Source organism: Agelaius tricolor, unplaced genomic scaffold, assembly GCF_023055355.1.
Source record: "Agelaius tricolor isolate 1412-34295 unplaced genomic scaffold, bAgeTri1.0.p SCAF_18, whole genome shotgun sequence".
NCBI lineage: Eukaryota > Metazoa > Chordata > Aves > Passeriformes > Icteridae > Agelaius > Agelaius tricolor.
In genome coordinates this window covers 12,291,776-12,315,148 of record NW_027269278.1, presented here as the reverse complement: position 1 = coordinate 12,315,148, position 23,373 = coordinate 12,291,776, and the positions used below count along the sequence as shown (strand labels likewise).

The following is a 23,373-nucleotide window of genomic DNA, read 5'->3' as shown; positions in this document are numbered from 1 at the left end:
TGGCCTCATCTTCTTGTGTCCAGGGCAGTATTTTTCATTAGAGACACCCAGGGCTGGTGGTGCCCTGAAATGTCCATGTTGATCCCAATTCTTCTGGGATGCTCTGTACCTGGAACTCGCTCTCCTAGTTTGTCTGGTGCTGCTCTGGTAGGATCAGCAGCTCTTCACAGCCTGGGATCACCAGGGAGTAGATGTCCCACCCCAGGGACCTGGGATGTTTCAGCTTAGCATTGCAGGGCTGGACCAAGTCTGGCATTGCCCTGGAGCTGGCAGGAAATGCACTTCATGGAGCAGCACACAGCAGAGGCAGAAACAGCCAGAAGGAGCAGTGCAATCTAGGGACCCCAAAAACCCCAGGAGAGCACAAGGGTGTGCACAACTGTCCCCATGCCCTGATCCCCAAGGGGCTGGCACTAGGTAGCACACACAGGGCTTTTCCTAGCAAGTTTTGTTTTCTCCCACTCCACCTCTGAGCCACCCCTGGGACACCAAGTAAACCTTTCCCTTCCCATGGGCCAAAGCACAGCACACATCCTCCACCCCAGGGCAGCACTGACAGCCACTGGCACCGCCTGCTCTTTGTGACTCTGGAGGGCAAGGAGAGGCCAGAACTCAGGCTGGGGAAACACCCTTGCCCACCCAGCCTGGGCAGCCCCCACAGGTCCGGGTGGGAAGGGGTGAGCAGGCGGCTGGCACAGGAGGGGAGCGTGCCCAGCTCTGTGCTGCAGCCATGGGGAAGGCAGTGGTGCTCTGATTAGTCACTGCTGGGACTGTGCCATGCTGGAGGCTGCTGCAGCATGGCTCTGCTCGGCCACCTGCTCTGCGGGGCCTTGTTTTGATGATGGTTTCAAGATTTCTCCAAGGAGGGGTAAAGCTGGGCAGTGGGAGCTGATGGAAAGTGCAGAGGGAGGAGCAGGGAGAAGCTGTGGGGACTTGTAGGGGACAGCCCGCAGGGTCCCCTGGCTGGGAGGGCAGGCTGTTCCCATAAGGGCCAGGCTCCATGTGACTCGGGAGGCAGCTGCTGCAGGTGCTAGAACCACGTGTTTGTCACCTGCCAGGGCTGAAACCACCAAGGTGACACGTGTCCAGGAGGTTTGAACCAAAGGTTCCAAAGCCGGTGGGGACACGGTGCCCACCAGCCCCTTTCCTGGCACAGGGAGGGCCCTGCAGGGCTCACCCATCCCTGCCCAAAGAGCAGGTGCAGGGCGCAGGGAGGCCATGGGAGGGGGAGCAGAGCAGATGCATTGCATCACCCGGTCAAGGGGCGTGTGTGTGTGTGTGTAGGGGGAAGGGGTGCCTGGGTGTGTGGGTGCATTTATTGCCTCTTCCCGCCCGCGCCGGCTCCCTGTGCACACACGGGTGGCAGGGACCCAAGGGCACAGCCCACGGCTCCCTGGACTTTTACCCTGCTGTGCAAACAGGCAGGCGCCAGATTAGGGTATCAGTTGGAATTTCATCTTGTCAACAGCACCCGCAGCCTCTCTGGGCAGGCAGTGGAGCATCTTCCCTGTGTCCCAGCCCCTCTCGTCCCTGCAGGCCACCCAGCACTGCAGGTGAGTTTGGGAGATGCACATTTCACCCCCACCAGGACTCTGTTCCCCTCCCCACTGCTGTCTGCAGGCTCCCCCTTGCAGACAACAGTGATGCCCAGTGCTGCCACCACCCCATCCCCTGCCAGGCCAGGACCCCTCTGCTGGTCTCCACGTGTAAATGGCAAAATTGAACATTAAAGGCAGCCAAAGCCCAGGGAGGGAGGATGAGTGTGGGGGAGCCAGCCCCCACCATGGGGACCATGCTGGAGTTTGCACACAGGAGCAGCTCCAGTTTCCCCAGTCCAGCCCAGCTCCTCAGGCAGGTGGCTGATTCAGTCTCATCCCTTTCCTATATGGCACCAGCTCCATTGCATTTGCATCCCCCTGCCTGTTTTAGTTCCTGGTTCCCCATGTTTCCTTGCAGGGGTGCATGGGGTGTTTCTCCTGTGCTATGGGCAGCCTGGCACCATGCAGGGTCACCAGGGTGCAGCAGTAGGTGCAGCAGTAGGTGCAGCCTCTGTTGCAATTGCAGGAACAAACACTTTGCTCTGTCCCTCTCTCAGCAATGCTACCTCATCCTGTTCCCACTCCTCCATCTCCTCCACCCACGAGGACTTTATCCTGCTTCAGGTGTCCTTCCACAGCCAGCTGCCCTGCCCTGGCACCTCAACACACTCCATGCAATGCTTGGCACTGGGAAGAGTTTTGGGGCTGGAGGAGCCATTTGGGGCAGGGATTCCAGGGCAGCTGCTTGCTCAGTGTTCTGTTAGAGGAGGGAAACACTGATGGGATGGAGAGGGGAGAGTGTCAGGCACCAATGCCAGCTGTCCCAGGCACTATCTCACATCCTCATTCTCTGTTTATTCATCTTGGACAAGGAGGATATTCAGCCCATCGACAGCCATAAAACGAGATTAGAGACCAGGAGGCGCCAACGGGAGGCGGCCACATCCGTGGGCAGCCGGCCTTGTTCTTTGGCCTCTGCCAGCCCAACAGTGGCCTCACCTCTCCCCTCTGTCTGCAGTGCTGTGAGTCTGCAGCCATCGTGTCTGCCATCCCTCTTGGTGCCACAGGAATGAGACGTGGCAGTGCCATGCCACGATATGAGCCATGCCACTGCCAGCAGTGTCCCTGTGGGACAGGCACACCCTGTGCTACAGGACAAGGCTGCTGCCCCAAGATACCCTCCCCAGCCCTGTGCAACCCCAAAGCCAGCATCCTCCCCTGCCTCAGCGCCACAGGCAGGAATGACAGCAACAAACCTGTGTCACACAGGATCCCTGCTTGGCTTTATTTTCACCCATGCCTAAAAAATAAAAAGGAAAACCAGTTCTGCCTTATATACACAAAACCTGAGCTGAAGTCCTGAGTGGATGCACACATTTGTCCTCATCACCGAGCACACTGGTAACAGAGGCCGTGGAAAGTGTCACTGGCAGGAGGGAGATCCAAAGCCTTTGAGGGCTGGAGCAGAGCAGTGCACACAGTGGGATAACTGGGACCCACTTGTAAAAGCCACAGCACACCTGGGGACTTCGTGTTCTGGGGGCTGGGAGCGGTGGGGGCTGGCAGTGGACACTGTGGCAAGGCATGTGAGGCACCAGCAATGTCAGGTGGGATGTGAGGGTTTTACTGGGTGGTCTTCAGGCAGCAGGGACATGTCTGCTGCTCCATCCTGCCAGAGCTTGGAGAGAAAATGCTGAGAAACGTCCCACAAGTCACCATGCAAGGCTCATTCTCCTTCATCTCTGTCTTGGTCTTTGGAATTGAAGCTGAGGAGCACGTGGTGCAGCATGAAAAGGAGCCACAGGCCCTCCTGTGCCCCAGCTGTGCCCCACTGGCCTTTGAGGTTGCTGAAACTGGGCTGTACATTAATCTGGGCCTATATAATGGTCAAGACTCCTCAGGATAAAGAGACTTCTCAGCTGCAGTTCACCAGTAGGAATGGATGGGGTTTAACTTACTGGCCTAGGGAACACAGTGAGTGAGAGAGAGTGCAGTGCATGGAGGAGCAGGGAGACAGGGAGGACAAAATCTGTGGTCCTGTATTCTGAATTTTAAAGAAAATAGGAAAATAAATGCTTCTCTGTCTTTCTGAAAACCACCTCTCCATCACCTAACACCAGGGCACATGCCAGTCATTTCTTGCATGCCTGAGGAGGCCCCTGCGTGCCTGGCAGCAGCTCCTGGTGCCTGCAGTTACTGTGCTCCCTTGGACCAGCACCCAAAACTCTCCCAGGATTGGCCCTTCTGGACAGCCTCGGGCTGGTTCTTGGACCCTGTCCCGATAGCAAACCTTCTGTTCTCCTTCCCTTCCCCATGGAAGAGCTCAGCAGGGTGGTCTGCCCCAAATGCTCCCTTCTACCCTCTCCCTGTGTGCCCTGGCTGCAGTGCCACCTTGCCATGGCACAGCCAGGGGAACCAGGGATGCTCCACATGGCTCTGGGTGGCTGCAGAGGCAGGGCTGGGATGCAGGGTTGGGCACTGCCAAGGTCACTGGGCATATGTGAGGGGATGTTCAGGTAGTCTTGTCAAGGGTGTGCTCCAGCTTGCTGCCATCACTGTGGTTTGAAGGGCTCCCATGTCACCTCCCACAGCCGAGGGACTTGCCTGGTTCCCAGAGCTCAGCTTGCTCTGCCCTCCTCTCCTCGCTTCCTGGGAGACCAGCTCAGCAGAAATTCATTTTGCCTTGAGTCCAGCCAGGTCTTTTTCCTATTTCAGTCTTGTTCAAACTGCCCAAAAGCACCAGGCAGCTGGGTTGCCAGGAACACCAAAGGAAGCACCTGGAGCACCACAGGAAAGCCCTCCTCCACTATCACCCCCTTCCTTCTGCTGACATCAGCACCTTGCTACACAGACCAGAGACCAAGCCAGTGTGTGGTTCCTATGGGAGAGCAGTACCTAACCCATGTTTTTACACAGTGGAGAGCCCACCAGTCCCTTGGGAAGCCCCAGTGCCACCCGGCCCAGCCTCGCTGCCTGCCCCATCGGTTCAGCCAGGGACAGTCATGTCTTTGGGAAGGGGCTGTCACCCTTCAGAGCACGTGGGCTGGCAGGGCTCTGCTGCATAGTGCTTTTCTCTTGGGGTCCATAGCTGGTGGAGAGGGTTAAGGCATGAATTCTTCCTTGATCGTCAGCGGAGATGAGGAGACGAGGCTGGGGGCATTGCTGCTGCAGAGGCCTCCAATGGGTCCCAGGGTGCTGACAGCTGGTGGGGTCGGCGTGGTGGTGCTGGTGGGCTGGCTCTGCTGCTGCAGCTTCTTCTTGTTCACCTTCCTCTCCTTCGCCCTCCGATTCTGAAACCAGATTTTCACCTGCAGAACAGAAAAGATGGCAATGAAGAGATGAGGATGGACTCAGGCAAGGATGACAACCTCCAGTCCCCACGGGGCAGGGAGGGCATCCCAAAGTTTGGAAGGGAAGGGATGTCTGCGGAGCAAGGTGGGGCCTCCTCTGACTGCTTGGGCTAAAGCCCTGGCCCTTCCCCACCCCATGTCCACGGGGCTGGGGTTTGTGGGGTGCTGCAGCACTGACCTGGCGCTCGGTGAGCCCCAGGGCCGCGGCCAGCTCGGCCTTGCGGCGGATGGTGATGTAGCGGCTGTAGTGGAACTCCTTCTCCAGCTCCAGGCGCTGGTGGTCCGTGTACACCACCCGGTACTTGTCTTTTGTCCTGGTCTTGCCTGGCAGAGAGAGCAGAGCGGGGGGTGAGCCAGCAGGGGAAGAAGGGGAGCAGTGGAATGGAAGGAGCATCCCCGAGGGCATGGAGGAGACACACAGCCTGTGGAGAGCTCAGGACAACATGGCAATGCCTCCCCACTGGGGCCCAGTGGGACAATCAGGAAGCTCCTACTGGCTTTAACATCCTTCCTGTTTTGCACCAGAGTGTTTCTTCTTGTTGGGAAGTACCAGGGCTTTGATGGAATTGCTTGGAGGAAAGAGCAGGAGGGATTCAGAGGCACCCCAGAAGATGGACCATAAATCTCCTGTGCCATGATGCATGGTTCCTGAGAGGAGCAGAGCTGCAGGTCCTGTGGTGGGCTGAGGACAGGCTGCCAGGCAGGGCTAAGGAATGCCCAGCTCCTTTTCTAGGAAGCCCCAAACCAAGGTGCCATCACTTGAACATGCATAGATCAGAAGAGGGGAAGGCCTGCAAGGACCACATTTCTCTGCCACCCAGAGGGTCACTCTCCTTCTCCCTGTACTGAGCTAAGACAGAAGGCACTAAGTTCCTTTGTTATTCCACAGGCACACAGGGTGAGCTGTGGAACTCTGCCTGGGCTGTGGGGGCAGGTGGCACTCTGAGGGAGGACACCCATGCCTGGCAGTTTGCTGACAAGTTCCTGGTGTTTTCCTCTGCAGAAGAGCCCATAGGCAGGGAATAAATACAGCTGTGAATATTTGCTTCTCCACCCAAAATTACAAAATCCTGTTTCAGGGAATCGAGAGGGATGATGCCTGGCCATTTGTTTGCCTGGCAGATGTGTTTGCCCATCTTCTGAACTTCTGATGCTGAGAGCAGTGCTGCTGTGGGAAGGAGTGGGAGCAAGCTCAGAACAGCTCCATGGATCTCCCTGGGGCTGCCCTGGGTGTATCAACAAGATACTGCACACCACTGCTGCAGATGTGCAGAAAGGGATTTCTAGTGACCCAGCAACCTACATAACAGTGCTTGCAGCCTGGTTCTGCCAGGAAATGGGATCTTGGTGTGCCTGCCATCCTGTTAATCTGTTCTCCCTAACAAGTCCTTTGCACATCCACCCATTTCGGCCAAATCAGTTGCACACCGGGCAGTCCCAGCAGTACAACTGAATTCTGACACCATCCAAGTGGAAGCAGGAGTTTAGGTGCAGAGGAAAACTGGGCTCTAGACACCCTAATGAGACATCAGAGAACATCCACAGAGCAAACTCCAACCTCCAGGCTGCAAATCTGCTTGTCAACCAGCTCAGTTTTATTTTTATTTTTATCAGCATCTCTCTCCTGCTCTCTCATTGCAAGGAGATGGAGACATTCCTAAGCCACTTCTTATGCTGAAACCTAAATGTGAAAGAGTTCAAGGCAGGATGACCCATGGCCACAGAGTACTGCAGGTGGGAGAGGGGCTCCCTTGCAGCATCCCATGGGATGGATGAAAACAGCTGGATTTCTACTGAATAAGCAGGAGCCACAAGAATCCAGCTCATGACACTGACCACTGAGCAAACCAAGAGTGGAAGCACGAGTGGGAGCCAGCAGGACCTGGGATGGGCATGGAAGGCATCTCACCCTGCTGGACTTGATGCTGGCCCTCCCAGGCACCCAAGCAGCAGTCACTCAGTTCAATTTAGCACCCAGTTTCCATGACTGTGCCACTGTCTGTGTCCTCCTGCCATTGCTCCTGGTGGTGCTGGCACAGGCTCAGCACAGCATGAGCAGGTGATGGCTGAGGGTCCCAGCACAGTGCCCAAGAAGCACTGAGGCTGTCCAGTGATCCATGGAAAAGGGAAGGAGCCCAGCAAGGCTGCAACATGACCAGGAATAGAACCAGATTTCCAGCACCAGGGCAGGACTTCAGCCATTAACTCATATTTGAGGGATGTGATGAATTCAGTGAACGTTTCAGAGAGGGGAGCCCAGCTCATCCCAAGGCTGGTCAGAAGCAAACACCTAATCCCTCCTCACCACCATCAGGTCAAACCTGTGCATACCACACAGGGTGACTCTGTGGGTTAAAAAGGGTAAAAAAGGTTAATTTGATTGAGCAAGGTGTTCATGGAGTGTCTGAGAGACAGAGCTGAAACACAGATATTCCAAGTGCAAGGGGTGATGGCAGCTTTGCCAGGCTCTTGTCCCCTGCCTGGCACACATCAGCAGCTGTGACAGCTCCAAACAGAGCTGCCCACAGGAGCCCTGCTGGGCTGGAGTGACGCTGGGGGAACCCAGCCCATGCAGGATCCCACCCTGCCCTCAGCCTCCCACAGGGCCCCTCTCCATCCTGGGGGTCACTGCTGCCTCTCACCGGCTTCACCAGCATCAAAAGAACTCCTGCAGCCCAGCCCAGGGGGGACCTGTGCTGGATCTGCAAACACAGCAATTCCCAAGAAGTTACACAATAAACCAGATGCTCTGGTGGAGATTTATGTGAGGTTTAGCAGCTCCATGAGAAACTGGGCTCCCTCTGGTTGCTGCAGGCTCAGGGGCTCCTGCAAGATTTTTCTTTCTCATAGACTTATCTTTTTTCTTTTTTTTTTTTTCATTTGAAAGCAAAAGCCTCTCTAAAGAGATAATAACTTAAAAATGGTCTTACTTGCAATGTTTTTATTTGAATACCACTGTTTGGAAAAAAGGAACACCTGGAAAGTGAAGGAGTTGACAGAGTAAAAAAAAATAAATTAAAGACTAAAGAAATAAGGCAGTTTGTGAATATCACATATGCCATGAATTTCAGTAGGAATTATTATTTCCTGCTGCAGCTGTAAATAGATCCATCACAGCCTGTTCTTTGTTATTCCTTCTTTATCCCTCATCCTGGATGGAGGCTGGGCTTTGCCTCAGGGCTGGCAGAGCCATCATGGGGTGAGCTGGGCACCAGGCTCAATATCAGTATCAATATCATCACTTTCTGCTCAATATCAGGTAGAAAAAACTCAAAACAGGAGGCTGACGACCAAGCCAGAGATGGAAAGTTATTCACCTCCACTAATTGCTGTTTTCGGATGTTTGCTGAATTCAGGGATGTACTGTGGGTGATTCACAGGGAAAAGAAAAGGATTTGCAAGAAATACTATTGACAATGAATAATTCAACTACCTTGAATATGAATGCTGGGTTACACTTAACTCTCTCCTGGAGACTTTTTATGGCTCTGTGAAAAGAAAGAGGAAATTCGGGACAAGCCAATCCGGTTCCTCATGGGGAGCCCTCGTGCCTATGGCCAAACAGAGGGATGGAACCAAACAGAGGGATGGAACTGCTCCTGCATTTCCAGCCAAGCCTGGCAAAGCTGAAACAGGCTGTCCCATGGCTGGGATAACCTGGAGCTGGGGCTGCTGCCCCAGGAGGGAGCGTGGCTGGGCTGCAGAGGGGGTGCCAGTGATGTCTCTTAGCACAGTTGTTAGCCCCTTCCGACCCTGCTGTGCATTTACAGCCTCTTGTCCCTGAAAGACCAGGCAAAGGAACTGCTGGGACAGGCAAATGGAGCCATCCGTGGGGCCAGTGGGAATGGTTTGGGCTTTGGGATCAAGGCAGGGCCAATGACAGCGTGGAGAGAGGGTATCGTTAGCACTGTTAATGAGTAACCCTAATAGCACTCACCTGAGCCATGATTAGATAAGGGAATAGCTTTAATGTGCTCTGCAAAGCCCAAGGGACACACTCCCCAGTGTGCACACACACCCACGGGGGATGGAGCCCTGACCCCAGCCTGCAGTCACTGCCCACAGCAGCCCTGCCCCAAGACAGGCATAGCAGGGCTCAGCATCAGGAGCCTGGCAGGGGAAGGGAAAAGCAAAGTGGATCCTGTGCCCACCATCCCAAGCTCTCTCCCCTCATAGCCACAGTGGAGGCTGCCAGGAAGGGGACATTTCACCATCCCCAGTCCTGGCCTGCCCAAAGGATGGCTTAGAGTAAAAAACTGTGCCCCAAAATCCCTGACTGACTGAGAATATGGGCCCTGAGACTGGGGCTGAGCAGCTCTAAGAACAGCTGGGAAGGGGCTGCTTCAAACCAGGGAGCAAAGAGACTGTGGAGTGGCAGTGGCACCCTGTGTGAAGGTGGAGCAAAAGCTGGCATGTTGTGAGGGGATCAGCTCCAAAGGGAGGATCCCCATCCGTGGGACACATTTCTTCCAGGCACAGCAGGAGTAGCAAGCTGCCAGCAGCCAGGAGCACAAACTGCAGCATTTTTCTAAAAGTCTCTATTTCACAGGTCAAAGCAGCTCAAAATTACCACAACCACAAACTCTGGCTCTGTCCAGCTGTGCAGCCCTCAGGGCTCTGGTCAGGGAAGCTGGGGTATGGTAGCCCCAACTCAACTGGCTGGAGCCACTGAGATGAGAACCCACGGTAGTGACAGCAGAGGTCCCCAAGGCCTGGGGACACACTGGATGTTGCTCTGCAGAGGAGGTGCTGGCAGGGGGATGGAGGCATTGCTGCCAGGCTGCCTCAGCAGCTCTCATGCCTTGCTCTGTGCTGTGTCCTTGTGCTCCCAGAGCCATCCTGCCTGATCCCAGAGCCTGCCTGATCCATCCTGCCTGATCCCATCTTCCTGGCTGTGCTCTGGCCCCAACTGGCTCCATCTGTCCAGCCTTGTCTGCCCATCTGTCTGCACTGGGGGCCTGCTCCCACACTATCTGATGGCATTGCAATCTTATAATGCTGAAAAGCATCAGGTGTAAAAGTCCTGTCACCACGGAGGACCTGGGAAAGAACTGGTCCCTACTGGAGGTAAAGTGCAGCAAACAGGGCACAAGGCTGTCCCCTCCATGTGGGTGCTTCCTCTCCATGATAAAGCTGCTCCATTCTGAATGAGCAGCATCTACTTGCAAAGAGGATAAAATCCTCCTATCCCAGAGGAATCAGTGCTCTGTCAGGATCTGGCATTTCTACCCAGGGAAAGGATCAAGGAAAACTTCCCTCCTCCCTGACAGAGCTTAGGCAATGCAACAGCTGGAGAAACTGAGGCACACAGTCCCACAATTAGAGCCATGAGATTCCCTGGACAGCTGAGCCCCCCAGTCCTTCTGCAGCTCCATGGGGGGAAATCCCCCTCACAACCCCACAAAACTGAGGACAGCCAGCAGAGAAATACCCCATGACAGAGACCTCAGGCCCAGGAAAGGGCTGAGGTCAGCTCCTAAAGCTCAGGAGCCTCCAGGCTGGCTGGAGCCACCCTCATCTGGCAGCCAGATGTGCTCCAGCTGCCTGTGTGCAGAGGGGTCGATGCTCCCTCTGCCGAGCAGCACTGATAGGAGCTGTGCTGCACGGAGCTCAGCTGAGGCTGGGCACAGACAGCCCAGCTCATTCCACCATCCCTGAACCGCCCAGAAACAGGAACCCCAACGCCTGCACTGGTGGTGGCAAGGGCTGAGCCTCTGATGCCCTCCCTGTTCACCCCCTCCCCACACTCATTTTCCCCCTTCCTTCCCCTCCGGCTCCAGCAGCCTCTCCAAAACACCCACGCTCCTCTGTGGCCTGGGAGGGGGGGATAAACCCGAGCCCCTCACACTCCCTGAGTGCTGGGAACCAGCAGCTCACGGTTTTCACAAGCCTTCTCCTTGCCTTGCATACTTCAACAGCCTCAGCTATTTTTCCCGTGCCGCAGGAAGCAGAGCAGTGATGGATGGGCCGGCCAGCCCGGGGGAAGGAGCGGAGCCATGTGGCTTGTTTCATCCCAGCCAGGGAGAAACGCCCCCCTCTGCAGGGCAATCCTCCCCGAGATCCTGCCTGACATCACTCCTCTGCCAGAATGCGCTGCATTTAGACAACTGCTGGGTGTCAAAAACTGGGTGAGAGGAACCACACATCCTCTCTGTACATATTTAATGTCTCAGTGATGAGGAGGGAGGGAATGATGCGTGAATCCTCACTCTGCCAAAGCTCCCCCATCTCTACTCTGGTTTGGAAAAATGGGCACTTGAGACATCAGGGTTGAGGCAGGTCTCATCTTGGAGTCTGAGGGCCCCTCCAAGGAACCCAGCAATGCTCCTACACCCAGAGTAGCTCTCTCCATGGTGGTTCACCTCACACAACCTGAATAATTCTTCCTGGTGCCAAAGGCCTCAGAGTAAACTGCAATTCTCCCATGTGCACCTGGTAGCAATAAAACCTGGTTCAACTTGGTATGTGAGCACTGGAAACATTTCACTTGCCAAACTGCACTGCTTGACCCAATGGCTTTCTGCTCTCCTGCTCACTGAGGATCAAGCTCTGTGCTCCCTAAAAAGCTTTGCTCTAAGTCTGAGTGTGTGCTGGGGAATGCATGCCTGGGGGCTGTAGCAGAGCCTGATGCATGGCACAGTCAGGCAGGGCAGCCCTGCTGCCAGGAAAAGGCAGAAACACCTGGTCAAAGAGCTGGATTTGGAGAGTGCAAACTGGTGCACAGGAGCACAAGCTGGCCCTGGCTGGGTTTTCCACAGCCAGCACAGTGGGACAGGGACAGAGCTGAACCCACATCCACACCCACTGGTGAGGACATGCCCCCTGCAAGCCCCATTCTCCTCCCAGGAGGTGCAAGCCCTAAGGGAATGAAGAGCAATGCCTGGTGTTTGCAGCAAGCTGGTGATTCCCCATCACACCCCCATGTTCCTGGACATCACAAGCAGAAACCCTTCATCCCCAGGGGCAGCAGCACGAAGCTGGGTGTTGGGGCAAGTCTTTCCCAGCCCTGCAGTGACTGGATCCTTTCTTTTGGCAACTGGCAAATTCCTTCAGTTGTTGCCATGTTTTATGAGGCCGAGCTGAGTGCCAGGCTGGCTCATGAGCTGGGTCAAAGAGCAGAGCAGTGCTGGGTGGCACACGGGCTGCTGGCACACGTGGGCTGGACACAGCCCCATCCAGAACCTCACCTCACCTCACTCCAGCCTGATCCAGCTCATCCCAGCCTGCCTCCTGCCTGGATATGGCTCATCTGCAGTAGGAAGAGCAGGACAGCAAGGCAGTGGGGGGGCCCATATGGACACCAGGGTTCTTCTCCCCCTTTGCAGCCCCATAGGGCTTGGCCCATCCTTGCCATGGGGCAGGGTGGGAAGGATGCAGCCCCTTATCCAAGGGATCACAAAGCTAACAGGACTGGAGTGGGTGTCCTTGAAAGGTCCCCTATAGGAAACATCTGTCATTGGCCAGAGGTTTAAAGTATCCCTGTGCTAATCCCGGGGTATTAGCCAGCCAAGCCCATCACGTAGGCACTGCCAGTGCTCCAGGGAAGCCCTTTTTGTTCAAGGAAAGTCAATTCTAGGAAAGTTTGAGAGGCCTGTACCTTGGCCAGTAGGTTAAGCAGTCAACAAACCTCAGCTGGGGCCAGGAGCAGGTTGTGGGTTAATAATTCAAAGGGAGAAGACTGATGCAGCCTGACACACACCCTGAGTGTCCCAGTGAAGGAAAGGGTCTCACAGGGAATGAGCATGGCCTAAAGAGAGGCTCCCCATGCCGGGACTGACCAGGGAAATGCACTGTCCTCCAGCCAGCACCATCATCCCAAAACATACCAAGCACAGCAGGAATCCCAGCAGCCCAGGGGAAACGTTTCTGTCTCATTATTGGGATTTGAACTCTTTCCCCCAGTGTTCACGGGCCCCACTAGGAAAATAAACAGAGCTGGAAAACTGACCTAAAAATAATCAAACTGAGATGGGAAACTGCACACCCAGCAAATCACCACATGCTCAGAGCATCACTGCTTGCTCTCCATCACCCCAAAGCCTGCGTGGGCACCACAGGCATTGGTACCACACAAAGCTCTGAGCACATTTGCCTCTGCAAGGGATTCTCCAACTGCACTTTCACTTGCAATATTTAGCACTGCAGCCCCTGCTCAATTAGTGACCTAAAAGCCAGACCCGAGGCAGTATCTGAGGATTTGCATGACTAACAAGCAGAGGGTGAATTTCAAAGTTCAGCCAGCTCCACTTCCAGCCACCTTCCTGAGCTTTTTATAAACCCTGGGTGCAATTCACAGGGAAGTTTGCAAATAATTGTGAATAAGGAGGAAGCATGCTGCTCTGACATGCTGCTAGTGAAGATTTTATGAGCAGAAAAGGAGGTGACGTTGGAGAGAGAAACGAGGCCTGGGGACATCTTCCAGCTTGGTTCCCTGTAACTCTCAATTCCTGGTGACTGGGGTTTAATCCCTTCTGCTGCTGGGTTAGCTCAACTCAGCTGCAGCAGGAATGTAGCAACAGGTACAGAAAATCACCCCCCTGTAAAGCCTGACTCTGCAGTGAGTCACTGGGAGATTTCTCATTGATTTTTCTCAAGCTCTGGATCATATTTGCAGAAGTGCCTGACACACTCATATTCCCTGCACAACATTTTATTTTGCTACCACGCAACTCTTCCCTAAAAGCTTTCAAACTATGGCCAGAAGCTGTTCATAGGAGCCAAGACACAAAGGGAACATTAACTTACAACCCTCTGAAGTATTATGATTTATAGCATTCACAATGAAACTGTTGATATTTATAGCAAAAAACTCCATGTATTCATTTCCTATTCCCACTGCGGTGAGATGAGGAGTTTATCAATCCAGACTGATCAAAGTCCAGTTCATTGATTTCAATAAAATGATTCATCTAAAAACTTCAGCCTTATCTATGTCAAACCCATCTCTGCCCTACTCTCTTTCAAGCTTAATGAAGACTTTTATTTAAAGGGCAGCACTGGAAAGCACCAACTGCATCCCACCATCTCCCAGCTCATGATCCCACCACCACCAAACCCTGCAGCAGCATTGGGCTTGGACCCAGCAGAGGTGCAAGGACAGGTCCTTAATCTGTGGGTGACTTATAAAAGGAGCTTTCAGGTCATCCATGCAGAGGAAAGCACCCCAAGAAAGAGCCTTTCACCCCTGCATCGCTGTGCTGGGGCAGCTCCTCTGTGTGTGAGAGGAACAAGGCTGGTTTATTTGTTCCTTTGTATGTATTTGATCTAAGAGATACAAACTAAGCAACTAATGATATTTTTCCAGAATTCAATCAGCTCAATTGTTGTCTAACTCAATCAGAGGCACTTTCAAGCTCCTGCTTTATCTTGGCCCCACTGCTGGGTGTAAACCCATGGCCTTGATCCAGAGGAGAGGTGTGCTGATGGCTTTCCTTCCCCATTCATTTTCCCTCCCACCTCCCTTCTCAGAAGAAACCAAGATGTTCAGACTTACAAAACCCACAGAAGTGGCAGGGTCCCTGCTGCAGGGGAGGGCTGCACATCACATTTCCCTTTCCACCCTGGGCAGAGGGAAGCCCTCGCGCCTGTGGGTCTCCATCCCTGCATCTGGGGGGAAGCATTTTTCCTAAATAGTTACATTCAGTGCTTAAAATGGGACAGGAAATACCAGCCTGCCTCTCCCTCCTCTTTCCAGACTGGGGCTGGGTTTTTTTCCATTTATCTGGATGTTCTGCCTGCTCTACTGCACATCGGTCCCCATCCCTGCCACACAGATTCTGGGAATGTGAGTAGGTATTTTCCATGCTGTAAGACCCCAGGCACCTCTGCAGAAGGCCCTTAGATGGTCCTTGGCCACTGGGAACAGTGCAGAGCCAAAAACTGGCGGCACTTTGCAAACAGGGAGCCCAGGCCCTGATTCCAGGGACCTGGGGCAGCAGTAACCCCAAGCAAACTCACCCCTGAGAGATGCCCACAGCCACTCCTGCAATGAGCTGGCCCCAGCAGTGCTCTGAGGAGCTCATGGCCAGCACAGCAGAGGGAGAGGGGTGGCAGGTTCAGGCAAGCCCCATGGGTCCTGCTGGGAAGGGTCCAGGCTGGGAAGATGAAAGGGTGAGGGTAGGTCAGGACAAAGGGCCCGCACCTCACCTCACTGCCAAAGGAGCCGGCCACCATCTCCATGACAAAGAGAAGTCCTTGTCAATTTGGGCTGGCCCCAAGGGGGACCTGCCCACTGCCTTTGAAGTGGGCAGCAGGGCGGGGAGGGGGCTGGGGGTCACCCAGACGCTTCCCCCAGGTCAGGAGTTCAGCGGGGACAGGACCCTGGGGACAGCATGACCACTCCGAGCCCAGGGCCAGAGGTAAGCACAGGAACCAGGGCCCCCTTTCCTGCAGAGCTGGGCACCCACTGGCCCGTGCACCTGCAGCAGCCACAGCCACCCTCCATGTGGCACTGTCCCCACACGGTGCCCCTCACACACACACCATGCACCACTCCATCCTCACAGCACTCAGCACACACACACAGAGCACACTGTCACCTCCCCCAGACACACCTGGCGCCACGACCTGTACACGCACACTGGTCATGGTGCCCTGCACACACACACAGAGCCTGCAGCACCGCACTGAACCCACCTCATGCACACACGGAGCATGGACATACACACAGCTCCTTCCCTGCACACACACACAGCTTCGGGCACTTTGCACACCCACCACACACAGCCAGCTCACACTCCCTTGCACACCCACCACATAGAACCTCTCACCCAGCCAGCTCACACTCCCTTGCACACCCACCACACACAGCCTCTCACATGCCAGCTCACACTCTCATGTACAGCCACAGCCCCAGGCTCTCACCCTTTCACTTTTGAGACCCTCCCCAATCCAACATCCCCCAGGGTTCTGGGGGTCTCTGGCTCTGCCCATCCTACCCAGTGGCCACAGGCAATGGCACCAACTGTGAAAATGACTTTCCAGCCATGAAAACCCAGCAGCCAGTGTGTAAGGACAGCACCCATCCTCAGCCCCTGCCACCTCAGAGCTCTCCTGCTCCTTAAGGACTGGCTGTCGTGCCAAGGGCAGGCCAAGCTCGCTGTCCCTCTGGCAGTCCCCACGCAGGGTGAGCCACAGAGCAGGATCCAGCCCTGCAGGAGCCCGCAGGGATCCTCTGCCCGCGGCACGGTGCAGGGCCGCGCTTTCCTTACCGTTGTTGCTGGTGCTGGGAATGCTGCGCCTCATCCACTCGTACGGGGTGCGTCTCTGGCCATTGGGGGACAGCTGGGGCACCGAGCTGCTGATGGCTGGGGGCAGAAGTCCAGAGCCCGGAGGCTGAATGGGATTAAAATCTGGGGGGCTGAATCCGAACTGGCCGGGGCTGGCGGTGGCAGGGGTCGCGGCGGTGCCGTAGGAATGCCAGTCCTCCTTGGCAGGGGTGTAGGGCGAGGCCCAGGCCGCCGCGGGCTGCCCGTGGTGCAGCTCGCTGTTAATGCCCGGCACATGGTGGTAGCCGGCGAAGTCCGAGTACTGCGGCGGGCCCGGCACGTAGTTCTGGGGGTTGAGGTTGAGGCTGGGGTGCCGGACGGGGCTGGGATACATGTTGGTGTCCTTATCCACAAGATATCCCACGTACATCTTCGCGGGCCGGCCCCGCGCTCATGCTGCGCCGCCGAGCCGCTCTGCGGCCGCCCGGGTTCGGCGGGGAGGCGGCCGCCCCTCCTTCGGCAGCGCTCACCTGGGCGCCTTGGGGAGCTGTCCTGGGGCCAGGCACCTCCCTGCCCACGGGCTTTTATTGGGCCCAACCTCTCGCAGCATTTGCATTGAAAGGCAGGTTTGCATTTCAAAGTGCAGAAACCCCAGCGGGTGAGGGGGACGAGTTCAAGCTTCCCACTCTGGCTGCAAGGAGGATGAGGTGACCCCAGGGAGGACCCCCCAGCCCCTCTGTCACCACCCCACAACCGTGCCCATGCCACAGGACGTGGTCCCTTTGTAGTAGCTGGCTTTGGGGACATTAAGGTGCAGCAGGAGTCCCGTGAGGATGCCCCAAGGGACCCCACCACCATCCATACCCCAGGAACAGGATACCTTGGGATTAAAAGCTGGCTGCGCGAGGGGACAAGCTGGCCCACGTCACCTGCCCTGTCCCTACATTGGAGGACACCAAGTTCTTGCTCTGAATGGCATTTTCCTGTGCCCAGCAGCAGCATCTGCCTCTTTGGAAAAGAGGGGCTGGTGGAGGCTCTGGGTCTGCATTTCCTTCATCCCAGGGCAAGCCCACCCCTCCAATCCTGAGAGCAAAGCTCAGCCCAGCCTCAGGGAGCAGGACAGATGGGCAGACTCCGTGTGCAGGGGGAATGGACACCATGGCCATTGCTGGGAGTACCTGCGCTGACACATCTCCAAGGGGCTCACAGTCTTGCAAAGCTCCTCTTTACAGCAAGAGGAGCTGCCCACCTGCTTTCTCTCCTAAGAAAGCAAAACCATCCCCATATGTTGGTGATAGAGAAAATCAAGCAGAAAGGGGACACCTGTGAAGCTCTGTCTGCCTGCAAGGTGGGAGGTGCCAGCCGCAAACACCCCAGCAGAGATCACCCACTCGTCACCTGTCAGGCCAGACACACCTGCACTCCAGAGGGGCTGGGTGACACACTGCCCAGAGACCTGTGGGTGACACACTGCCCAGAGACCCCTGAGTGACACACTGCCCAGAGACCCCCTGAGTGACACACTGCCCAGAGACCCAATGGGTGACACACTGCCCAGAGACCCCCTGAGTGACACACTGCCCAGAGACCCCTGAGTGACACACTGCCCAGAGACCCCATGGGTGACACACTGCCCAGAGACCCCATGGGTGACACACTGCCCAGAGACCCCTGAGTGACACACTGCCCAGAGACCCCATGGGTGACACACTGCCCAGAGACCCCCTGAGTGACACACTGCCCAGAGACCCCATGGGTGACACACTGCCCAGAGACCCAATGGGTGACACACTGCCCAGAGACCCCCTGAGTGACGCACTGCCCAGAGACCCCATGGGTGACACACTGCCCAGAGACCCCTGAGTGACACACTGCCCAGAGACCCCCTGAGTGACACACTGCCCAGAGACCCAATGGGTGACACACTGCCCAGAGACCCCTGAGTGACACACTGCCCAGAGACCCAATGGGTGACACACTGCCCAGAGACCCCCTGAGTGACACACTGCCCAGAGACCCCTGGGTGACACACTGCCTAGAGACCCCCTGAGTGACACACTGCCCAGAGACCTAATGGGTGACACACTGCCCAGAGACCCCCACCACTGGCAGCCAGGACCCTCGGCCCCACTGCTGTCCCCCTCCCTGCCAGTGTCACACTCCAGCTGCACTGGCCACCACTGCAGCCACAGCTGTCATTTACAGGCTGTTTTTTTCTCCTCAGTCAGAAGCAGTCTATAGAGGTTTCAGGAGGGTGTTTTGCCTCTTCCTCAAGGCACCTCTGTCCTTTTCTCTGCACCAGCCCCCTCTCCTGCTATAAATGTGAGCAGGGCAAGGATGATCCTCACCCTCTTGGGAGCAAAACTGCCTGGAATTTGACAATAGGAAACAGGGGAAAAAAAAATAAAGACGACATTGAGAGGAGAGGATAAAACATCTGTCGTGGAGCTCTGGACCCTCAGTGGTCTGTGTCAGTCCCAAGAACCTCATCCCATTGGTCTAGCCCCAGTTCTACCTGAAACTGGGTGCACATATTCCCCTGTGCTACATCCCCTTCCTGCAAGGGTGGGTGCCAGGATGAGATGGAGGGGACAGGGATAGGAGGTGAGGGGTCTGGTTATGAGGACAGAGAAGGGTAAGCCCCCAGCAATGGGAAGTCACTCCCAGAGCTGGCATCACTTGGGTTCTGTCCCCCCAAACCCGGCATGGCTGGAGGCACCAGGAGAGGTGAGCACTTTGCAGCATCCCAGGGTCCCCAACCCCTTGCTCAGCCTTGTCCCTGGTCCCTCCCTCGTGACAAAGGTGGCTGTCATGACCATCCCACCCAGTGATGATCTCAGCTCATCACTCAGCTCACATTGCTTGATGTGCCATATAAGCCCATCTATCCTGGATTTTTCCCAAGATCTCAGGACAGCCATGGCTCTGTGCAAACTAGAGAGTCAAGGCCACCCTACTCCTCCTCTTCCTCCCATCAGCAAAGATGCTCAGGAAGTGGGGGAAAACAAGAAGAAAATCTCCCCTGCGCAGATGGTGGGAGGTACAGAGGAGCACAGGTGGCTCTTGGGTCCCACCCCAGGGGTGGCTGTGTTTTTTAGGGATTGGGTTCTTCCTGCCACTGGCTGTTTCCTAAAGGCAGGACAGGGAGCCCAGGCCCCCCTTGTCTTTTCCCAGTCTATGGGGCCAATGCCAAGGGCTCAGGCAGCTGCTGGGGACTGGGGGGCTCAGAGGTCTGGGGCAGCAACCCACACCTGCATCCTCCCCAGGCTGGGCAGGGCACAGCATGGCCAGGTGCCCACTGACAGCTGGGCATGATCTCCCTCAGTGTGGGCAAAGGGGAGGACAATTAGGCCATAAAGATCCACCAACAATAACTTCCCTCTTCTTCCTTTCTTTGACCCATTTACTACTGGTGGTGAAGTTTATGCTGGGGAGGAGCTGGATGAGGAGGCCTTCATGGGCTCCCCAAGGAGCATCTCAGCTGCTCAGAGGGGTCTGAAGGGTGCTGAGGGGGACCCTCAGTGCCTCAGAATGCCACCTGCGCTGGGGTCCCATGGGTGAGCAGATGACAGAGCCCCTGGGGGTCCCCAGCTGGGTGAGAGCAGGTGGCAGTACCCCCTCCATCCATCCTAGAGACCCCCAGAAATGCACCCAAGCTGGGGACCACCCCTAGTCCTTCAGACCGGGTACTCCTGGTAGAAACCAGGCAGATGGAGGAGAGGGAGAGCAGTCAGGGCTCCCTGGCTGCTCCCTTGGGCTCGGTGCTGCTATCCGTGATCGAGTGATGCCATCTCCTGGAAGGAGGAGGGCTGGGAGGTCCCTGGGGCCAGGCTGCACGCAGCTATCCCAGATGGAGCAGGGACACCATCCCATCAGCTCCTGCTCCCGTGGAGGAGGCACTCAGTATGGGAAACCAAGTCCTGCCTTGTCCCCCAACTTGCTCTGGACCCCACCATGGTTTCTGCAGGAGCAGGAGATGCCCACAGAGAGTCAAGTAGATGTCTCTCCTTGCTCCCCTTTTCCCCCACAGTCTTTTCCTCCACCACCTCCCCTCCTATTGCTATTCAATACTCCACCTCCTATTGCTCCCAAAGGCAAATCTGTGGCTTCAGACCAGCATATCCCAGAGTGCACGGCCCCACTCCCATCCCAGTCCAGCCAGGACCTTGCAGTCATTCCCTAGCTCCTGAATGCCCCAAGAGTGACCCCTCCTCTCTGGCAATGGAGACATCAGTGCAACCCTCTTGCAGAGGACAACCCCTGCCTCATCTCCCTCAGCCCCCCTACAGACTTGTGTGTGGCCTTTGGTTCTCCCCACATGCCTGAACCACCCCTGTGCTGTCACTTGTGTCCCCATGCCGAGGAGGGTCTGCAGAGCTGGTCCCCAGAGAGAGGGACCAGGACAGCCCGAGTGGATGTGCCACCAGCGCTGCCACACAGCTCCCCTCTCCCCATCCAGGGCTCACTGATCCTCTTTGGGGTCTGGATCAGCTTTCTTGGCCAATGCAAATGCCACAAACTGAGTATTCTCAAGAGGGCACCGGGGACAGGGACACTGCTGGCAGCCCTCATCACTCCCCAGCCCGTGTGGGCCCTGCTCTCAGTGGGGAGGGGGTGTGATTCCCCCTGCTCTGGTGGGGAGCATCCTGGTTTCCCTCCTTGGCTGTGTTCCGGGCACGGGGCAAGCAGAGGGTTAACGATTCCCACGTTAAGTGGCTGCAGATGTGTGGGAAAGGCTGGGGCGAGCGGAGGCACCGCTATTAGTATTCACCCAGGAGCTGCCGCTGCCTCCCGGGGCTCTGCCGAGCACATTTCATACCAAGGTTCGTGCTGGGGGTGAGGAGGAGTGCGTGGGACGGGGTCGGAATGGCCCCGAGGTGGGGAAAGGAGCAGGATAACATCGTCCTCTGGCTGCTGCCTCCTCCAAGTGCCCCAGCCCAGGGGTGTAGGCAAGGGGCCAGCACCATCCATGTGTACAGCCCAGAGTTACCTCCTGGCACCACTGGCACCCTGTGGTGTCCATGGCCAGGGTTTCCAATGCTGCAGGAGTGTTCCCAGTGCTGGGGAATGCTGCAGGATACTCCCCAGGGTGCTCCCCATCATGTTATGCTTGGGCATACACTCACTTTGGAAGAAGCCCAGCACTTTCTGCCTCCCCTTCCTCCCTGGGCACTGGTGTCACCCACCCAGTCCCAGCAGGACCACACACACAGGGTACAGGCTCCTCTGGACACCAGGGTGCAGCTTTAGAGACGCTGGATGAAGCCTCAGTGCAGAGCCCTGCAGGAGCTGGATGCAGCCAGGAGCATGTGCTGGCAGCTGCCATGCCAGATGTGCTGCCCAGATGTGGGGCTGTGCTCCCTGGCACCCACCACTCCTCTCATGTGGTCTGTGGCTTGACACCACTTCAGAGCAATGCTGAAATTCCTGGGCTGACTTGGAATTGATAGAGGCTCTGAAAACCTGAAGCTGGAGCAAATCTGGCCCTCATCAAACCTTCAGAGAAGTGGGGTAGGACAACATCTGCTGCTTCTTTCATACCTGCCTGTCACCAGCTGGTGCATGGTACCTGTTGCTGGCTCCAGCATGGCTGTTTCCACCATTGTCTTGGCTACCTGGCTCAGGTCTCTCTCCTTTATGCCAGGCTTGGGATATGGGCTTTTCTCTGGGTCCCAGCTCTGCCTGGGATGGGGCAGGAGCACAGAGAGCTGCTTTGATCCATGTGATGCCAGAGCAGAACAAATACCCTGGAATGTCTGTCTCAGTGGCTGGTTTCCCTACCAGCCACTGCACTACCAGAGATGCTGCACAACATGACCCCAAGCCCCCATTATCACTTAACAATGTTCATTGAGGCTGGAAATCTCAGCTGAGAGGGGTCTGGCATCCCACACCGCAGCTGTCCCAGCCCCAGGGGGACCACTGGGTCCTGCAGCACCACGAAGCACCAAAAATAGAGGTGAGCAGTGAAGGGCTGATGAGGCCAAAGCAGCAGAGCTGCTGCCCTCCACCCACACACTTGCACAGGCGAGTTCCTCTGGCTTTGGTGCTTCCTCTGAGCTGGCCTTTCCCAGGAGCTGCCGTAACCCCAGCGTGCTGTTCCTAAACAAAGTGTGCGGCTGTGGATGCTCCCTCGGGATGCTCAGAGTGGGCTGACGTGTGCTTGCCGGGATGCTTTGGGCTCCCCAGGGCTCTCTCAGCATCCCCGAACAATGAATCCTGGCCTTTGCAGACTGGGAGGTTTTGTTTGCCAGATTCTTCCTGGTCCCAGCCTGGAGTGGGTATTGGGGCCATCTGTTTGCAAAGGACAGAGGGGGAAATATGTCCCACTTCAGGCTCAGGATGCTCTGCCCTCAAGCATGGTCTGTGGCAGCTTTTCCACCCCCTGCTCATCCCAGGTAGCCCATCCCCAGTGCAAGGGGCCCAGCAGGATTGCACCAGTGAGTTTCTCCCTCTCCCACTCTGCCTGGAGCAGTCACGTCCTCAGAGCAGGGACACTGCCAGGAAATAACTCTGCTGAGCAATTCCCAGCAGCCCTTAGGTCTCCACACATGGATCCACCAGACACATCTTTTTGTCCCTTGGGAGAAGCCCTGGGAAGAGCCATGTGCACAGCACGTCCCCTCTGCCTCCTGCTCCCCTCACAAGCTGCTCTCAGGCTCACTGGCTCCATTTCTGCACAGGGGGGTGACAGGGCTCTGACACAAGGCCACCACCAGGTCTGGAGCTGGGGGAATCCATCCAAGCCAGGGCTGCATCCCTCCTGCAGCTGTCCTGCTGCCAGGCACTGCAGCCCCATGCCATGAGTGGCACGCAGGGATAACCTGGGTGCTGCAGCCTGGCTCTCCTCAGCCTCCACAGCTGCACAGAATAAACACCTCCCCTTTGGTTTTCCATAGATACAAAGAAAACATGGAGATAATGTCAGATAAGCAGCAAATCTCTTGGGCTGGTCCGGCCAGGGAATCAGGAGGGGATGAGTCTGCCTTGCAAAAAAGGCAGAAATACAGATTTCAGCAGTGTTGTCATTATGGGGGGGGGCTTTTAAATTCTTAGAAAGGAAAATTAAAGAAAGATTGACAGGTATCTTTTCAGGATAGCCAATGCAGTTTTGCACTATTTCTTGTTTGGATCAGAGAGAAACACAGAATGGTTAAGATCATAGATTCCAACCCACCACTGCCATCTTCACCACTAAACCATGTCCCCAAGTGCCACATCTAGACATTTTTGAACAGTTCCAGGGATGGTGATTCCATCACTTCTCTCTGCAGCCTG

The 23,373-nt window shown here is 56.0% G+C and overlaps 1 protein-coding gene across 1 annotated transcript; it reads right to left on the bottom strand.

The window, feature by feature from the left end:
- Positions 1–4,639: 4,639 nt before the first annotated feature.
- Positions 4,640–16,525, bottom strand: CDX1 (caudal type homeobox 1). Its single transcript, XM_071443742.1, has 3 exons — positions 16,099–16,525; positions 5,067–5,212; positions 4,640–4,846 (listed from the first exon to the last, which is right to left on the bottom strand). Exons 1-3 carry the CDS (start codon positions 16,523–16,525, stop codon positions 4,640–4,642), a joined length of 780 nt encoding a protein of 259 aa, XP_071299843.1.
- Between the last annotated feature and the right edge of the window lie 6,848 nt (positions 16,526–23,373).

Bases quoted from the DNA above. Each gene is read 5' to 3' on its own strand.
- CDX1 (XM_071443742.1), bottom strand. From the start codon at position 16,525: ATGTACGTGGGATATCTTGTGGATAAGGACACCAACATGTATCCCAGC. The intron at 5,213-16,098 runs GTAAGGAAAGCG...TCTCTCTGCCAG, and splicing joins TCCCAGCACCAGCAACAACG to GCAAGACCAGGACAAAAGAC. The intron at 4,847-5,066 runs GTCAGTGCTGCA...TCTGTTCTGCAG, and splicing joins TGGGGCTCACCGAGCGCCAG to GTGAAAATCTGGTTTCAGAA.